At 46.3% G+C, this 17,963-nt stretch overlaps 8 protein-coding genes across 8 annotated transcripts; 5 read left to right on the top strand and 3 right to left on the bottom strand.

Moving 5' to 3' along the window:
- Positions 1 to 1,462: 1,462 nt before the first annotated feature.
- BHQ10_003084 (uncharacterized protein) lies at positions 1,463 to 2,694 on the top strand (the record flags this gene model as incomplete). The annotated part of the gene is made up of 3 exons (XM_040875301.1): positions 1,463 to 1,618; positions 1,679 to 2,243; positions 2,294 to 2,694. 3 exons carry the CDS (start codon positions 1,463 to 1,465, stop codon positions 2,692 to 2,694), a joined length of 1,122 nt encoding a protein of 373 aa, XP_040731588.1.
- Positions 2,695 to 3,587: 893 nt separating this feature from the next.
- On the top strand, positions 3,588 to 4,808 carry BHQ10_003085 (uncharacterized protein; the record flags this gene model as incomplete). Its single annotated transcript, XM_040875302.1, has 1 exon — positions 3,588 to 4,808. The coding sequence occupies one exon, from the start codon at positions 3,588 to 3,590 to the stop codon at positions 4,806 to 4,808; it is 1,221 nt and encodes a 406-aa protein (XP_040731589.1).
- Positions 4,809 to 5,253: 445 nt separating this feature from the next.
- On the top strand, positions 5,254 to 6,207 carry BHQ10_003086 (uncharacterized protein; the record flags this gene model as incomplete). Its single annotated transcript, XM_040875303.1, has 3 exons — positions 5,254 to 5,292; positions 5,353 to 6,117; positions 6,169 to 6,207. 3 exons carry the CDS (start codon positions 5,254 to 5,256, stop codon positions 6,205 to 6,207), a joined length of 843 nt encoding a protein of 280 aa, XP_040731590.1.
- Positions 6,208 to 6,265: 58 nt separating this feature from the next.
- Positions 6,266 to 7,791, bottom strand: BHQ10_003087 (uncharacterized protein; the record flags this gene model as incomplete). The annotated part of the gene is made up of 3 exons (XM_040875304.1): positions 6,266 to 7,153; positions 7,205 to 7,599; positions 7,650 to 7,791. 3 exons carry the CDS (start codon positions 7,789 to 7,791, stop codon positions 6,266 to 6,268), a joined length of 1,425 nt encoding a protein of 474 aa, XP_040731591.1.
- A 1,537-nt stretch (positions 7,792 to 9,328) lies between these two features.
- Positions 9,329 to 10,399, top strand: BHQ10_003088 (uncharacterized protein; the record flags this gene model as incomplete). The annotated part of the gene is made up of 1 exon (XM_040875305.1): positions 9,329 to 10,399. One exon carries the CDS (start codon positions 9,329 to 9,331, stop codon positions 10,397 to 10,399), a length of 1,071 nt encoding a protein of 356 aa, XP_040731592.1.
- Positions 10,400 to 10,483: 84 nt separating this feature from the next.
- On the bottom strand, positions 10,484 to 11,511 carry BHQ10_003089 (uncharacterized protein; the record flags this gene model as incomplete). Its single annotated transcript, XM_040875306.1, has 3 exons — positions 10,484 to 10,818; positions 10,874 to 11,282; positions 11,335 to 11,511. The coding sequence occupies 3 exons, from the start codon at positions 11,509 to 11,511 to the stop codon at positions 10,484 to 10,486; spliced, it is 921 nt and encodes a 306-aa protein (XP_040731593.1).
- Positions 11,512 to 12,254: 743 nt separating this feature from the next.
- BHQ10_003090 (uncharacterized protein) lies at positions 12,255 to 16,458 on the bottom strand (the record flags this gene model as incomplete). Its single annotated transcript, XM_040875308.1, has 8 exons — positions 12,255 to 12,644; positions 12,702 to 13,065; positions 13,365 to 13,852; positions 13,904 to 14,217; positions 14,273 to 14,488; positions 14,540 to 14,719; positions 15,635 to 15,990; positions 16,055 to 16,458. The coding sequence occupies 8 exons, from the start codon at positions 16,456 to 16,458 to the stop codon at positions 12,255 to 12,257; spliced, it is 2,712 nt and encodes a 903-aa protein (XP_040731594.1).
- A 458-nt stretch (positions 16,459 to 16,916) lies between these two features.
- Positions 16,917 to 17,913, top strand: BHQ10_003091 (uncharacterized protein; the record flags this gene model as incomplete). Its single annotated transcript, XM_040875309.1, has 4 exons — positions 16,917 to 17,000; positions 17,059 to 17,317; positions 17,389 to 17,612; positions 17,683 to 17,913. The coding sequence occupies 4 exons, from the start codon at positions 16,917 to 16,919 to the stop codon at positions 17,911 to 17,913; spliced, it is 798 nt and encodes a 265-aa protein (XP_040731595.1).
- Between the last annotated feature and the right edge of the window lie 50 nt (positions 17,914 to 17,963).

Raw genomic sequence — 17,963 nt, forward strand, 5'->3', positions numbered from 1 at the left:
CAGTTGGTTGGGAATGTGCTATGCAACCATTAGGTTCCGCCCCTTATGGATGACTCGAACGTGGTGCATATTTCCCTTGGCAGTGAGATTTTCTAGACACTAACCAGTGCTATGTGCATATCTCTTACGGGGCGTTTTGAGTAGCATGCCGTCAAGCCTTTTGGGCAATGGACGTGATTCGATCGGGGATGATGGTATGTTGGGACGGCAAATTGAAGTACAACTGATGCCTGCGTAGTATTTTATTCTGGATGATAGACAGTAAGCAATTGGTAAATTTTGCAGTGCTTGACGGATGATGTCTTCCGGTGATGGCGTCGGAGATCTGGTTTCTCTCCGACAGCCTCTCGATCTCACAGTCATTTGACGTCCATCCACAACATCTCAGCAAATAGAAACAGAGTGTGGTCTGTTTACCACAGGGCGTCACACAACTGCACAAAGTCAAGCCCTAATCAAGCGATCTCCAGCAAGCCTCGCAAGGACAGTTTAAAGTCAGAGTGAGAGCGAATGGCTAGGGTAAAATGCCAAGATCGGAGAACAGATGATGGATCATTCCCCGAACTTACTATTCCAGGACTAGCGTGTGATCCCCACTCGGGGTTGTGCTGGGTCACATGACAAAACTCTAAATATTGTTCCGGCTTCTTCTCTCCTTCTGCCTATCGCCAATCTTATATTGGTTGGTCGGTCAATATAAATTATACGAAGCCCACAGGCATCAGCTTACGCTGCGAGCTGTACGAGTTGACTGGGGTTTGATTCGCCAAATGGCTCGAGCCCCATCACTTTCTAGAAACCCCGTCCCATTCGAACGCTCCACTTTCTTCAACCTAGGCCTGAAGTACAGCAGACTCTGGCCACGAGCTGAAAACTGTCTAACGCGTTTCTTTCCCAAATCACTGATTGCATAGATTAATTGCTGATCCTCCTGCTGGCCCATGAGAAATTTAGCTCATTTAGCTCATTCTAAGGTCGAATTGTCTTCCAACGACAGCCTGTCTCTGTATCTGGCAAACTGTAACTGCCTATTTGGGGCCGAATCGGTGTCCGGTGCTTCGTACTATTACTTCGTGCTAATGCATACTCTGCTATTAGTGCGATGCATTCAGTCTGTCACTGTCGTAGGTCACAGCCTAGTTACACTGCACATTGTCTGAAAACCGGACTAAGATGGGTTTTAATGTTCCTTCCTATTATTACCAAGTGCACGTCCAAGACTTCTCCAAGACTTTCCAAGACTCTTTCTACTCTTTTTCCTTCTCCAATGTATCATCTACGTGTAACGTGAGAGGGCGGAAAAACAACGTATATGAATTGCTAATCCTTACATTTCAAATTTATTCCGACTCTGTGCGATACGAGAATGCTACCGTCGTTGTTGAAGGTTCTACGATGAATCCATTCGAAAATTGTGTTTGAAGTGGTGAGATAAGACGAGAGAGTCGCGAAACACAAAAAAATGCCTTCGCCAACAGAAGATTTGGGTCCGACGTTGATTGCTGTTACGACTGTTCTTCTTGTCCTCTCGATTACTTTCGTAGCCTTGCGATGTTATGTTCGACTAAGATTGGCGTGGGGATTCTGGTGGGATGATGGATTCATTCTCCTATCGCTAGTTAGTCTTATTCTTTCACATAAGCCTTTTCGGTTGGGATTGAGTTACTGACTCTGTTAGACCTTCCTGATCGGCGCACATGGTCTTGTCTACTACCTCGTCGCCAAAGGCTTAGGAAAACATACCGCCAATCTCTCCGACCCAATCCTCGAGATAGCCAGTCTGTTGGGCCTTCTCTACGACTTTACAATTGTCTTTGTCATTGGTTCTTACTTCAACAAGATTTCTATCGGCCTGTTTTTGCATCGACTGAAATTCAACAGTCGCTGGTTTATCATTCCAATGTGGATATTAATGTTCTTCCTTGGCGCAATCAATATCGCCGCGCTCGCAATCAACGTGTTTAATTGTGATGACCACCTGGTCAGCGGATCCAGCGGACATGTCGAGGTCCTCTGCCCGTCGGACAAAGATGCCACACCCGTCGTATATACTCAATCTGGGCTGACGATTGTCCTGGATCTGTTTCTAAGCATTTCGCCAATTCCTGTCCTGTGGAATACGCAATTGACCTGTCAGCAAAAGATCCGGGTATGGGGGTTGATTGCTCTCGGTTTGATCTCGACAGTTGCGAATGCATTGAGGAATAAGTATTCATATGTCTTGGCGACGTATGATCAGTCTTGTGCGTTCTTCCCATCTTTCGCGACGAGAAGCTACAAACTAACGGATTAGATACGCTGGTTGTATTAATTATTATATCTGAAATGGAATTCGCCCTAGGCGTAATAGCAGCATGCTGTCCCGCAATCGTCCCATTGTTCAAACGGCGGCAATTACGACAATCATACAACGACATTGACGGCACGCCTCCCATTCATTCCGATCGTGGCGCTGCCGGCAGCCGTGACGAGAGAAGAGTTTCCGGCCCTAGAGGCTGGCTTGAAGCTGTCGTTGGACTCGAAAGCGGTACGACGATAACTACGCATAGTATGAAAGATGATCGGGATGATGAGGAACAGCAGCATGAGCGAAGACTGAGTGATCAGAATATTTATTTGCTGACGATCCCTAAGCCGGCGTACAAGCAGCAGACGTCTATTAGGAGGGAATATCTGGGTAGTGAAAATACTTGATCGCGGCCCAGAAGCTGTTATAATATGGTTTAGTATTGATTGACACAGATTCCAGGAGAAGATCTGTAGATACGGCTGTCATGTTGCCGCATTTGCGAAAGCTGCACCTCGAGTCCATCATTTCGCAGCAGAAGTGGGATGCTCAAATAGTGGTACATCTCGCCATAGAGGCGATGAAACTGGCGACGATCATTCAAAGCCACTCACCAGAGTGATGTGACCTTCGAATAGAGTTCCACCCTGCTCTACCAGTGAGGGTCTGGCGAACGGATACTTGGTGGTTTAATCACTGCATTGACGGTATTAGCTTCCTGTACGTCGAGCAAAGAAGCACTTTCTCTTGGACTTTCACTATTTTCAGAGAAATAGACAAGATAGATTCTTGATATCCGATACCTCAAAAGGACCCATTCCCCGTCAAGTGACATACACTTCAGCCATATTGGGGATTTGTACATAGCTGATTTGACTGAATAACGAATGAACGGCTGAACGACTACTCGCAGTAGCCTGAATTGACCGGATTAAATCGACTGGTCTAGAGTGTCTGCTTCGTAGGTGTGCGACGTCAACCCTAGTACTTTACAAACATCTCAATACAGCTAGGAATTTCTCCTTCTTTTGGTACATATTATCCCAGAAGATACGAACAATGAAAAAACATATATGAAGATCAATATTATACAGAATATAAGGAGTACATTTCACATGCCATTAGTCGGCCAGTCAGCGGGGCGGCGATCGCGAAGGAGGGGCAAAAATTATTTTTCCGCTTATCGGATCGGATTGGCTTATCGATCTGATATATCTATCCCTTTCTTCTTCCTTTCCAGGCAAGCCGTCTTGTCTTCCAGCTCAACTTCTCCGGTTGAAGAAGAGAATACAAAATCAAAATGGCCCGATCACCTCCATCAAAAGTTCTCACCCCCCTCGTCCTCGGCACCGCAACCTTCAACACCCAATACAATGACGACCCCTTCTCCCTCCCCTCCACATCCATCGTCCACCGCGCACTTCGCGCCGGCATCCGCGCTTTTGATACATCCCCATACTACGGCCCCTCTGAAGAGATTCTAGGCCAAGCGCTCGCTTCGGAACGAGTAGCGTCTGAATTCCCTCGTCATACATACCAACTTCTCACCAAAATCGGGCGAGTCGCCTTATCGTCGTTCGATTACTCGCCTGCTTGGGTACGATATAGCATAAATCGCAGTCTGAAAAGGTTACGCACGGATTATTTGGATGTCGTTTATTGCCACGATGTGGAATTCGTGTCTGCGGCAGAAGTCCTCGAAGCGGTACGCGAATTGAGACGCATTCGTGATGCGGATCAGTCGATTCGGTATGTGGGCATTTCGGGGTATCCGGTTGAGACACTGGCGGAATTAGCGGAGTTAGTCCTCAAGGAAACAGGGGAGCCGTTGGATGTGGTCATGTCGTATGCGAATTATAATCTACAGAATACGCGATTGGCGACAAAGGCGTTGGCGAGGTTGCAGGCTGCGGGTGTGGATGTTGTGCCTAACGCGTCGATAATGGGGATGGGGTTGTTGAGGGGCCAGGGTGTGTTTGACTGGCATCCTGCGCCTAACGGGTTGAGGGACGCAACTTCAAGGGCTGTAGAGGTGCTACGGGATGAGAAGAATGAGAAGTTGGAGTCGCTGGCTACGAGATATGGAATTGAGTCGTGGATACGAGAGGGCTCAGCCGTGGGTGTGTATGGACATCCGCTGGAGGCGACGGATGGTGCTACTGCAAAGCTGAGTAATGGTCAACGACTGGGTGTCACGGTGGTGGGCGTGAGTAATGTGAAGGAAGTCGATGAGTTGGTAGCTATATATCGCGAGGTTCTCGATGACGTTGTTTACTCAGATGAAACGCCATCGACGAAATCCCTCGAGACGGCAGAGTCGACCAAGTTGGTGCGCTCGATATTGGGACCGGAATGGGTGGATTATGCCTGGCCGAGTCCTGGAGAGGGCTATGTTAATACATTACCAGATGATCATCACAAGTTCTTAGAAGAGCAGAACAACAAAACGACCACATATGCGGCTGGCAAGGCTGGAGAAGTTGCGGTTAGCGCAACTGAAGTTCGCGGTGTTGCAGCCTGATTGCGAAACACTCCTTCATGTTCATAGATAGCAATCCTCACCTCCTGCTCATACACCCGAGCCTCGGATATAATAATTGACTCACATTCCAAGTGGATATATAGACTTGCTGCCTAGCCCTAGTGTCCTAGATAGACCAATTGCAAATCTATCGAGGAGACGATCTTCTCGCGATCTTATCAGATGGCGGGGTGCTCGGCCTCTTTCTCCGAACGCGGTAAATCCGAGCTTATCGCTGGTCCACCCAGCCCCAAGCAGACCGTGCGGAGTTAAAGATCTCCGTGTAATTTTGAAGTATAATAACAACGCGCTTCCTCTTGTGTAGGAGGTCTTTTTCAACATGTTATTGTTTCGACTGTTTCCTCAATCAAGCCGGCTTCCATTTAGTCGCAATTGCAATTCCTTGTCTCTGCCTCGTATTATACATTCTAGTACTCGCTTCAACATGCCGAAACCTACCTTTGAAAACATCGGCTCTTACGATGTACGTTTTCCCCCATCCTCTCTTCTTTTTCAGCTATACCTAGGTACTAACTGTATGTAGGACCTCCGCGAGCTCCACCTCCTCCACTACATCTACTCCCTCCCACACCTCTCCACCCTGCGCAACAACCCAGCAGCCGTCCTGCGCGAAATCGACAACTTCTCCCAAGACACAGACAAACGACTCATGACCATCGGCCCCCAAAAGGGCGCTTTTCTCGCCGATATTATAGCAACTCGCAAACCATCCACAGTCGTAGAGCTGGGCGGGTTTGTGGGGTACTCTGCTATATACCTCGGTGATGCGCTTAGGGCTAATGGCGGGRAGAGGTATTTGAGTTTAGAGTTGAATCCCGTCAACGCGGCTGTTGCGAATCTATTAATTGAGCTAGCTGGGCTGAGGGATATTGTTACCATCCACGTCGCGGMAAGCCATAAGACGCTTGCCGAGTTCGTCAAGGATAATGTCATTGACCACATCGAAGTGATGTTGATCGATCACTGGAAAGATCGATACTTGCCCGACCTGTGGCTCATGGAGAACTTGGGTTTGTTGAAACCTGGTGTCACGGTCCTAGCCGCGGATAATTGTCTCAGACCAGGTGCGCCGGAGTACCTGGAGTGGGTGAGAGCTACAACCAAAGAAAAGGAGGCATTGTTGAAGAAATATGGGTTTGAGCCGAACGGAAAGTATGTGAAAGGGGAGGAGTTGGTTAAAACCATTAAAGAAGGAAAGAAGGACGTGGAGTTGGAGAATGTGCCTGGCGACCCGACATGGATTTATGAGACAAAAATGACGGAGTTTGAGTTGGGGAATGGACGACATGTAAGTCCTGCTATTTTCTCATACATGGAAACTTCCACTAATAGTTTACAGGATGGTATCGAGGTGGTCAAAGTAGTTGGCAAGGAGTGATCCATACATTGGATGATGTTTCGATATGTATCTGTAACTAGTGCTCAAATTGAATGAATCACAGCATAAACCTAAAGTCCTTCTTAACTTCAACCCCTTCAACAACCACTCTCTCCCCCCTCGCCAAATCTTTATTCATCCTCACATACACCATTCTCATCCCCGCACAAATCACCACAAAAACAGCCTGACACACAAACACTGTAATCAGAGCGGGTCTATACGTCGGCGCATCCTGTGCTCTATACGCCCCGGACGACACAATGCCACCTAGGTTCGTACACATCGATATAAATCCTAGAGCTACTGCACGCGCAGATGTAGATTGCGTATTTGCGCCCACCCACGCGGGAACAAGAAGCATTGGCACGAATGTGCCAAACGTTAACAAATAAGTCAGGAAATACCCGACCTTGACGTGATGCACTAAATCTAGTGCTCCTAGTAAAATCCAACCTATCATCGATACAACAATAACCACAATCGAGACCAGGGCGCGCTGCTGAATGCGGTCTGAGACCCAGCAACTAACATACATCAGCAACGCGCCTGTAAGGTTAGGCCCGATGGTATATAGATTCGCTCTCACAGTATCCTGCGTAAGCCGTTTGATCATCACAGGCAAGAAGTTGGATGTACTCGACGACCCAACACCGTATAATAACCCGCAGAGCGCAAAGGTCCATATTTTCCAATCCCTGAGCACGATGAAACCTTCTTGAAAATTGAACTGTTTTTCGGGGTTGTGCTCGAGGCGTAGAGAGGCGCATTGTTTTTGGGCTGCAGTGAAATAGCGTGATTCCTGGACGCTGTGCGGTAGAGCGACGAGAGCGATGAAGGCGATGCCGACGCTAATTGCGCCTTCGATGAGAAAAAGATATTGCCAGCCTTTGAGGGAGCGGTGCCATTGGAACACGCCCCATGAGATGAGGCCGCTGATGGCACTCTATTTGCAATTAGCCAGTACCTCGATTAAGTTAAAGAAGGGGCGACCAACAGCTATAAACCCCATAAGGAAAAACACAGACAGCCTCTTCGCCAACTCCGTCCTCGTGTAAAACGTCGACAAATAGAAAATCGCACACGGCAAAAACCCAGCTTCCATCGTGCCCAGAATGACTCTACAAGCCATTATCCCGCCAAAGTTCTTGGTCGCGGCTTGAATCATGGCTAGGCTACCCCATCCTAGAACCAACAGCGGGATGACCAGTGCAGAGCTGTATTGTTTCGCGAGTACGGTTGCAGGAATGCCGAATAGGGAGTAAGGGATGTAGAATACTATTAGGAGTAACGAGTATTGGTTTCCTACAAGACCTAAGTCTTGCTCGAGAGTTGCGGATTTGGCGTTTCCGAGATTGGCACGGTCGAGGCTGTGAGTTAGGTAGACCAAAGCTGATCGCCATTTAGCTGGATCATAGTTTTATTGTAGTAAAGTGCCTTACAGAGCGTTGGAAGTAATATCAAATCCATCCGTCGAACGAGTGATTTTTCGACCACAGGATCGATTTTGAAAGTCCCTCCCGAATTGACATTCTCATTTGATTCTGTGTCTACCTCGTTGGAGACTTGTAATGTTTTTTCCATGATGTTTAAGTCTAATCGTAAGTGAGGTATTGTGTGTATACCCCCCCTTAAGAGTTGTTTGAGTAATTGGAAAAAAGTGAATGACTCAGAGCCTGGCTAGAAATCGGACTTTCGTCCGAGGGCAGGTCCGCCTCTGATCAAATATAGACACCCTACTTCCTTGAGTTACCGAACAAAATTTCTCGGATAAACATTAAATACCCTCCATTATGAAATATATTCATCCAAATAGCTATCACTGAAGGCTCGCTTATACGCAGAACTAAATCAAGGCGTGCATGTGAAAAAATAGCAGTCATGTCCTGTAAGATAAATTGTCGGCAGCTAAGCGGTTAGATTGTGCCTAGATGCTTTTAACCGTTCATGGCTACCATTACGGAAGGGCTTGTAGGATTTGAGATGTATATAGCGTGTATTAAGGATAGGGGTCTATGGGAGCTAAATTGATGAGATTGGCCATAGATGAACGGACATTGGCTGTGAGTGTTCTGATCATTGGATTAGAGGGGTTCTCTTCAACAAGAATGCTTGTTATCTTTTGGCTGCTTGATAGATCAGCTAACTTAGGAGTAGTGTTTTCGTGATTTTCTGTTCCCCTCTATGACTTATAAGGTACCCCGCTGGATTTCACCCTATTACATTGTGACCCCCAAATTTGAGGGGTTTTCGAGAAGACACATTATCGATCCGGGATATTTGCAGCAAGTCGACCAACATTTATCTTAATTACATGCCCTTAAGTAATTAAGTGGTCTCAACACTAACAGCAGAAGATATAGATTGTCAATCTTTAGGTTTTTCGAAGGCCTCCTATGTATGATTCGAGATACCAAAGAAAATCTCTTGCGCCTTGGAATAAAATCATTCCAAGGAGTAGATGTTATTTTGACAAGACATTTGTATAGTGTAAAGCGCTTTAAATGATCATTTGATTACGGCGGGGGACTCAAAGTAGAAGTCTTTGCGATGTCATGGGATTAGGGTTTGGCGGCACATGTGACCTCATCCGATTCAGGGTGCTTGACCAAGACTTCAGTTATTTTCCGGAGGAGCATTTTATATGCTGTGGGTGCTACTTGTGTTACTACTCCAGTCAAGGGTTTGTCACGAACTTGAGCGGATTGAAAGCTATTCAACGAGTGTAATCTGATCTCGTTTCCCCCTACAAATGCACATGCTGATTGGTCAGAATGGGGGAGCATCTCATAGAATGTTAGGAACTGAGCATACAATTTTTGGACCTCGCATCTCAACTACGGAACATAATTAGCACAGTCTGCAATATTGTTATAGTGAAGGAGACTTGGGATATTCGGACATTTGAGTAGAAAGTTATAACTTGATACATCATTAAGTTGAAATCAAACCAGAATCTAACTAGTATCCATTTGGCTTAGGGCAATGGAGTGTCGATAAGACTGGTACTATCTTAATCTTTCTTAGTCGCGTCATAACGCGAAAATGTGCAGCAATCCTAGAAAAGATCAAAGTTCAAGACTACAGACAAGTATTAGCGTCCAAGATTGTGTAACGCAAAATGCCAAAGGCGAAAAAGCAAGAACCCAAACTAAAAACATCCTGCAGCAATTGCACCTCCGCAAAGGTCGGCTGTAAGAAGAATAACGACGGATCTGCTGATTCTTCGAAATGTCTGCGATGTAGTCGGCAGAATGTGGAATGTGTTTACGATGTTTCGCAAAGAAAAGGCAAACCTTTCCAGCCCTATCCGAATGGCAAATCTGCCGACATCGCTCGAAATGTGAGCCGCAGCCAGGGACAGCAGGATATCGAGAGCAACAACGACAACGACAACGACAACGGTAGCAAACCTCATAACGCCCCTAGGAACGTGGATAATGGGGAGGGACAACGGAATCCTGTCTATGACAGCAAAAGCAGCCGCAAGAGCGGCAACAACAGCAACAGCAGGACTATGAACAAGAATACCACTTATCCTTGGCCAAAAACGGGCTGGAATCTATCAGACTTGGGCCCAGAGATTGACTTTTCCTCGGTGTCTCAAAATCTCACTAATGATTCTGCATTGAACTTGCCTCAAAAGCATGACATGTGCAGCATAATGTCTAATCTTCGCGTACACCTGTTCAAATTGGAGAAGCTGCTCAGCAGCACATACGCATCCTACATACCAAAAAGCGTAGCTGATGAATACGCCATCGAGTTTCGCACAATCCGAGCTAAAATACAACGACTACTGAACTGCAAGTGTGATATATGCAGAAATGATCCTGCCCAGGCATTCCTCCTGGCTACGCTGAGTTTAAGTTTGAGCGAGAGCTATAGGAGCATATTGAAGAATCTGGACATGGCTCTGGGCGAAGTTTTTAAAGAAGCCAGTAAGATCGACAATTTGTCATCATTAGCTTCTTTGCTAAAGCTTGAACTTGTTCATTTTAGCGAAATTTGTCATCTGATTCGGGACAAGGGTACCAGGCACACATTTCTCAAAGCAGTGGGCGAAGCTTATTATGAGACGTTAAACGGCCAGGGAGAACTATGGTCGCGAAGATTAAACGCGTGGCTTGCATGTGCCGCAGATTACTCGCGTCGATTGCAATATCCGTTTCCAGTTCCCTCCGAGGACTGATAAGACGAGGCCGACTCAGAACACGACATGGGCAACAAAAGCATCAAATCTACATTCTACATCATGTGTCAGAACAGACATGTATTATAGCCACTGCTCCAAATTCTTCGCAGCATAAGCCTTCCACTGCGCTGGCTCTTCATCACCCAAAAGCTTCAAACTATCTGCCAGATCTGCCCCGGCATAGTAACCCACATCTTTCTGAAATAACATGACAGTTTCATATATCTCCTGCGCTTTCTCGTGTGGAAGGAACGACTTGAAGACTTCTTCAGGAATCTTCACGTAAACAGCGGGCTTTCCAATCACAGCCGAAAATTCGTCAACGATTTGCTGAGGGGTGTAGTATGCGGCGGACGCATATATTCTCTGGCCCAGTACGGATGATCGATTTTTGATAGCGGCTTTGACGAATAGACCTGTCTGTTTTTCAGCAAGTCTGTTTGAACGAGCATGTGGAGGTGAATGACTAACCCATATCCTGTCGTATATCAATCAACGGGATTTGAGCATCCTCGTCCACCGGCAACGCAAGCACGTACTTATCCCCCTGCCAATTGATCAAGCGATGCATCTCACTCGCAAACGTCCCAGCCAAGACAAACGTCGCCGGAATGCCTGAGTCACGAATATATCGCTCAATCTCAGCTTTACCATCGAAATGGTAGACATGTGCAAGGCTACCCTTGCTGGCTTCCTTGGCATCTATTAGACTCGAAAATATGAGGTGCTGAACGCCGGCGGTTTTGCAGGCATCAGTTACGTTTTTGCCTTGTTGGACTTCTGCGGGAAGGGACATTTGTTGCCAAAAGTCTGTTACGAGAAAGACGGTATGCGCGCCGGAGATGACATTGTGGAGCGATGCGGAAGATGACAAGTCGGCCTAGGGGTAGAAGTTAATTAAGAATCAACGTATCATGGGAGCAGAATCGTACTGTGACAACTTCGACTCCGGCCTTGGCAGCAAGCTCCTTTGCAGAGGGCTTAGAGGCATCTCGCGTAACAGCGCGGATCATGTAGCGTGAAGATAAAGCCGGATCGTTCAAGATGGCATCAACAACGGAGCCACCTTGATTGCCAGTGGCACCAAAAACGGTGATTATTTCAGACATAGTCGCAGCTTTCTGTTTCACTCGAGGAAGATGATGTTTGATATTTATGCATTTCGTGTATGGGTTAGACGCTCATCTTATAGGCACAGAGAGGACGAAAAACATTGAGCCGAATAGGCGCTCGGTTTCCGTACCGGTGCAATTGATGAATTCCTTCATTGCCATCTTATCCTATCCTATCCATCCTTGCAATCAAGTGAATTAAAGTGACGTAAAATATTAAAAGTTTTGGAGTTGGATTGACCCGCATCTCAAAGTTAGAACATGGCTCGGTTTCCGTGCCGGTGCAATGGTTCATCCGGGGTATTCTACCTACCCCCTCCCCTACCTGAAAGTATATGCAAATTAAACTTCAGAGAAAAGACTACTATCCATTCTATAAAATCATGTCATCTAAGGAATTGCGCTGCGTAATAATGCTATTCATTTACGTATTGCGATACTTTCGGTAGTCTCATGTAGGGAAGACTATTGTCCGGAAGTATGGGGAGAGCGGACCCATCTGTATACCGTATTCTAGCTATTGCCTGCATGAATTCGGCTTCAGATGAAGTAAATCTGATCAAGAGAGGAAAAGGTATTTCAGCATCTTAAGCGGAGTAAAGTATCCTTGATTGATGTACAATTAGTAACCCTCTCTCAAAGCGTCCCACTCTGAATCTTTTCGTCCGTGGTATTTCTAATAAACTCCAGTAGGATTAGGGGACACTATTGCCGATCAGAATTATCCTAGGTTTGTGATTTTAATTGAAGTAACCGGACCCTTGATTAACGCCATCATCACCACCCTGCAACGACAACCCCATCAAGTCCTCGGAACCCCAAGGATCAGCCGTTAAACCGGAAGACATCCACATATTAGGCGCATCCCAATCAAAATTGGCAGGCTCAATAAACGTGTCATACGACATTGTTGGATCAAAGTCGATGAGACTCGGCTGCTCGGGAGGTATTATGAATGGCGCCAATTCGAGCGGGGAGCTTTTGTTGGATGATTCCGGTTGCGAGTATTGTGGACTTGTGGTAGTATTCCGCGTAGCTTGGTCTGTTTGGATGTTGTGTGTATCTGAAGAGGGCCATGCTGCAGTGTTGTTGGCTATGTCGGCGTACGATTGTGTGGATTCGAATGGCGCCTGTGGATTGAGATATGAATATTGGACTTGAGGCAGAAGTCATTTGGAAATACTTACGAACGATGTTATGGTATGAATATTGGACTCGGCGTATGAAGACACATTCAACATTGGTTCTCCTCTTGACGAGAAATAATCTGATGGTGCGGTAAGATCGTTAGTCTCAGACGGCCTCTTCGTCTTCTGACTAGACCTTGGAGGAGCCCTGGCCACGAAACGTGTGGCAATAGCATAAAGCTCTTTGAACATGTTCAATGTCGGGGTGTCTGCGAACGATGTCCCTGGCTGGACAGAGTGGTTGATGAACGCACTAACAAGGTTCAATAACTGGACATCGGAAGCCGCATGCTGGTCTTGTGGATTCGAAAGGATGTTTGTAAAGAGAACTAGACTTGCACTGAGCGGATAGTAAAGCGCCCACCTATGCTCTTGTTAGCCAATTGAATATGAAAAGGCAAAATGTAAACGCACCACATGAAATGCTGATTATGCACATTATTATGACTGATTGTGTGCAATAGCTGAATGGTTCTTCGTGCAGCTGCCAGACACAGTAATTGGCTTGCATTAACTCTTGGATTCAATTGCGATCGTCCCTTGTCATTACTCTTTATAGTCTCACCATCCTTGAACGATGTTTCCGAGTGATGACCTGATATGCGATGTAACATAATTACCGCATCCAAATATGTAAAATGCATCATGACCACCGACACATACTGCTCATCCGAGCAATTTATCGGATGCTCTGGTCGAATATCAATCGGGATCGCATCTCGCCAACGCTGAAGATGATTGTCCAATTTGCCCAGTACCTTTATACGATGCTCCTGAGACTTAGTTTGCGAACTGGCCGTGTATAACTCAGTGTATATGCGACTCCCGATAATAGCTAGCGTAATTGAGTCCTGGAAAATATCATAGACCCCTGCTCCGCTGGGTGACAGTAAAATCCCAGGCTTCTTGGGTGGTAATTCGACGGCGATATCATCGTCACTGATGACCGATGGGCGGCCTAAATTGTGGCCTATTGCTTTTTCGAGCATATAAAACACCCAGAAGACATTGCGACGCTGCTCAATTTCCTCTGGGGCGAGACCAATCCCATCCAGACTCCGATGAAGGCCTAAGGTGTATACTATATTTCCACCTGCGGACCGTAGGGTGTAAGCAATTTGGGGGTTTGGACTTGAGGTTGTGATGAACATCTTTTTATCATTAGATAAGATCTATCCACGAAGAATGATAAAGAGTCTTACCATGAGAGTTATGGCTTGCATTGCCATGAGAGTAGCTTCACTAAACAATAGGTCGTGAAAACAACAGCTTGCGTTGCGAAAGTATCCAACACCAGTCTCGTGCGCAGTTGACGTGTAATCGATGAGACGGCTACTCCTTACGTGCCGCTCTCGCTCGGCTGTCGTCCTAATACTACCCAGACACAATACAGCGTTAAACAATGCGTACCAAGCATTGCTTTCAGGAGGGTTTGTTGAATATTGCCGTTCAAAGTAGGAGTCGAATACATTCCGATTCATGACCGGGTAGACACTGTTGAAAATTGTAAAATAGCCTTGATAGTATGAGCTTTAACTTGTTATCACCGTATGACTTCAGCGCTCACTTACAATTAACATATTCTAGTGCGACCTCCTTCGTTGGTAAAGGTGTGTGTTCGGACCGTGGCTTGGGAGCCCAGAGATTGATACTGCCGTGACCCCAAGACTTGTAGTCACGTTTCGAGATGGTACGATAGAGCGGAGCTAGCTCATCCTTGTCGCCCACCTTCTGTGAGATCCACCGGACGCCATGAGGCGAGAAAAGTGAAAAGCCAGAGGCCGACCCTAGATCTTACAGTCAGTACGAACATGCAGAGAGTTTAGAACGGTACATACCAATGAAATTAGAAGACCCATTAGAGTTGATGACAAGGTTCGCAAATTGATTGGAAAGTTTAGCCTGACTTTCAATCATATCGGACGAGGTCTTTTCCTCTTGGTCTTCCTCCTCCTCTTCTTCTTCTTCTTTCACATCGACTAGCCCCGCTTGTCCCTGCAGCCCGGAAGCAATAATAGCTGATTCCATCCGTTTAATTCGATCTTCCATATCTTGATAGTAAGAATCTCTCTTTCTGTATTCATTTTTAGCGTTTATCCAGTATTTTGTTAATGCGACCTTAAATTTGAAAACATACTTGGTGGTTTTTGGCTTCTTCCTAATCACCGGTGTTGTTATACAGTCTAGTTTTCGGGCATTGCATCGCGCGCACTTTTCATCTTCATTTTTTCGTTGGCATTTTATCTGATAGTTATCGGTCAACAACTATAGTACTTTATGCTCGAGGTCATACATGCCTTCATCTGCTTGCACAGGTCGCATGATGTCCGGAGACTTCGCGACCATGATAGCGCCTTTGAGGTCGCCGGCCCTCCGGTAAAGACAGCTTTTGAATCAGAGTTATCCATGTTCGTGCGAGGAGATGCGGCGGTTGGCACGTTGCAATAATTTTATCTACAGGGATTGAAATTGGGGAAGTTGACCGTTGACTAAATGTGATAGAGTGATATGGGGCCAGGTGAACGACGCGGTAACCGAAACAAGAATAGCTTCATTTCGTATGAAATAGACTTTCAGCTCAGTCCTACCATCCAATAAAAGTAAGAAGGTCAAAGATATCTCTGCTTTGAAGAACGGACTAATTTACGGGGCTCTTCACGTGCGGTCCAATTATAGCATTTTTCCCAGGCGAGCAAGGTAGGACTCGAGCCAATCAGAGGGCATGGATCTAGAAACGTTCTACATTTTCGGAACTTCCGATTCTAGATGAGTAAGAGTTACGGGACGAAGAGCCTCTCTATAGTTCTTGAGTAAGTAGCCAAATATGAATTCCAACTCGATGATATTATGCGCTCTAGAAACATGAAAGACAAAGAAAACATGTCATGACTATGATACATTGCTCCCGCCAGAAACCACTCATTTGATCTTACTCTTCTCCTTGACACCCACTCTCTTCCCAACATATTCACTATCAAGACCCTTCTCCAGATCACTAGCTATAACATCCACAATGTTTTCCAGCGTCGCAAAATAGTCCTGCGCCTGCGTCATGAGATTCAAGTACCCGCCGATAAGCGGAATCTTGACAAACTTCTTACTCCATAGTGGCGGAGAGTCAGCTTGTATCACGAGATTATCGACAGTACAATCTGCCGGGGCAGGATATTGCGGCTTGTCGTATTTGGGGATCAGTTCGTTTGCGCAGTATAGTGACCAGGCAAGTTCGTCGGCGGTATATGGTTTGATGAGTTGATAGTTTGGCTTGTGGGTTGGGAAGAGAGGGATACTATTGAAATGGTTAGATTCATGCAGAGCAATTATATGAATACCAAAGTACGAAGGAAACTCACTAGTCAGTGAATGAATAAGGCTTCTTTGGAGCGTCCAGTATACCAAAGCCACTCATAAGCCAGCATCTGATAGGCGCCTTTCCGCGCTCGTGCCCTGCATCCACAGCGGCCTTGACAACGGCCGCAAAGATGGCTGGGAAATCTCCCGCCGAGTGGAACGGCGTCTTAGCAGCTAACCCTGCCGCATTGATGACGGCGTCGCAATTGTTGTCGAGGATGGCGGCTTTGATGGCGGCGCTGTCGGTGGCAGATCCGACAACAATGGCATCGAGATTCGATTTGACTTCGGCAGAGAGCTTAGAGGGCGAGCGCACGAAAGCAACGACTTTGTGGTTGTGGGCGATGAGGGCGGGCAGCAGCCGGGAGCCAACGTTGCCAGTGACGCCGAGCAAGAGAACCTTCATTTTGATTATTTCGGGGTGTTCTAGTTGGTTTTGTATAATATCGATCAATGAATTGATGTTGTGTATCTAATTGATTAATTTTCACTTTCCTGAGCTGAATCGCGACCTTATTATATGTTGAAAGCTTCATCGCCTCTTCACGCTAGGTAGTTCGGACACTTGACAAACCTCCGAACTTTTTCTACCTATGGGATCCGAGCTTTGGAAATAATCGGTAGCAACGGAGCCAACGGCGCAATAACCAAACCGAGTCTACAAATTCGGGCGCATTCAAATATGAAGTTCTCTGTCGTTGGTAAAATGATTGTCCCATTAAATTCAGATGAGCAGAGCGAATTTGCCCGCTGTCGAAGAAGAATCGCCTCGTCGGACGACCGTAACGATAACTCCGCAATCTCCAAGGACCACAAAATCTCGTTTTCCAAATCAACCAGTCCTCAAAGAAATTGTTTAGCATCATGAGCAATTCGACTTCTACTCAACGGCAATGGGCCGATGGACCATATCTGCTGATTGAGACACCGAAGCATAAGCAAGGAATTGTAAGTCGCTCTCAACTTTTATGAAACCAGTAAAAACAACCACTAATGGTCCCTCTAGACTACAAATGACGATCCGTATTTGGAGACTGCGAGCACAATGTGTGTAGTACACAACACGCTCCTCCGAGGCCTAAATAGCATATACGTTCAAGGACCGAACATAAAACCCGCGGATTATAAAAACTTCATAGGATATAGCTTGTGTTGGCACTCTGCACTCCACGAGCATCATACGAGCGAAGAAGAGCAATTTTTCCCAGAAATCGAGGAGGCCGTTGGCGAGAAAGGATTGCTTGATGGGAGCGTTGAAGAGCATAGTAGGCCAGCCTTCATTTCGTTTTCCGTCCATTACATGCCACATGACTGACTAACGATCGTAAAATTCTAGAATCCTTCCACGAAGGCTTGGACGAATTCAGTAGCTACCTCGAAGGTCTAGCAGGAAAAGAATCGACTTTTGACGCCTCTCACCTCAATAAAATTATCGACTCATTCGCCCCGGCACTTAACCACCACCTCGAATCGGAACTGCAAAGTTTACTAGCTCTCAGCAAATACGGAGAAAAACTTCCAATAACGCGTCTATGGGACAGAGAGGGAGTTCGAAGTGTGGTGAGTGGCGTCCCAGCTATGCATGCATCGTTTTGAACATCCTCCCCGCTAATTTCGTTCTCACGACTAGACATCAATGACCAGATTCAATGCACTTCCATTCTTTTTTCTCAATATCGATGTTACGCATGAAGATTCTCTCTACAAAAATTGGCCTCCTCTTCCTGGCCCAGTCTGGTGGATTATCACTCATGTGATGGCTATACCGCATCGTGGATATTGGAAATTTGCTAGCTGCGATGGCTATGGGAGACCGAAGCCGCTGTATGCGCCGGGGCTGACACAGAGTCTAGGTCAGTGATCTATTTTGGAGACTTCAGCCTGCCGAAAATCGAATTACGCGTGTGAAGT

This window comes from Talaromyces amestolkiae, assembly GCF_001896365.1.
Source record: "Talaromyces amestolkiae strain CIB chromosome Unknown scaffold4.1, whole genome shotgun sequence".
Taxonomy (NCBI): Eukaryota; Fungi; Ascomycota; class Eurotiomycetes; order Eurotiales; family Trichocomaceae; genus Talaromyces; species Talaromyces amestolkiae.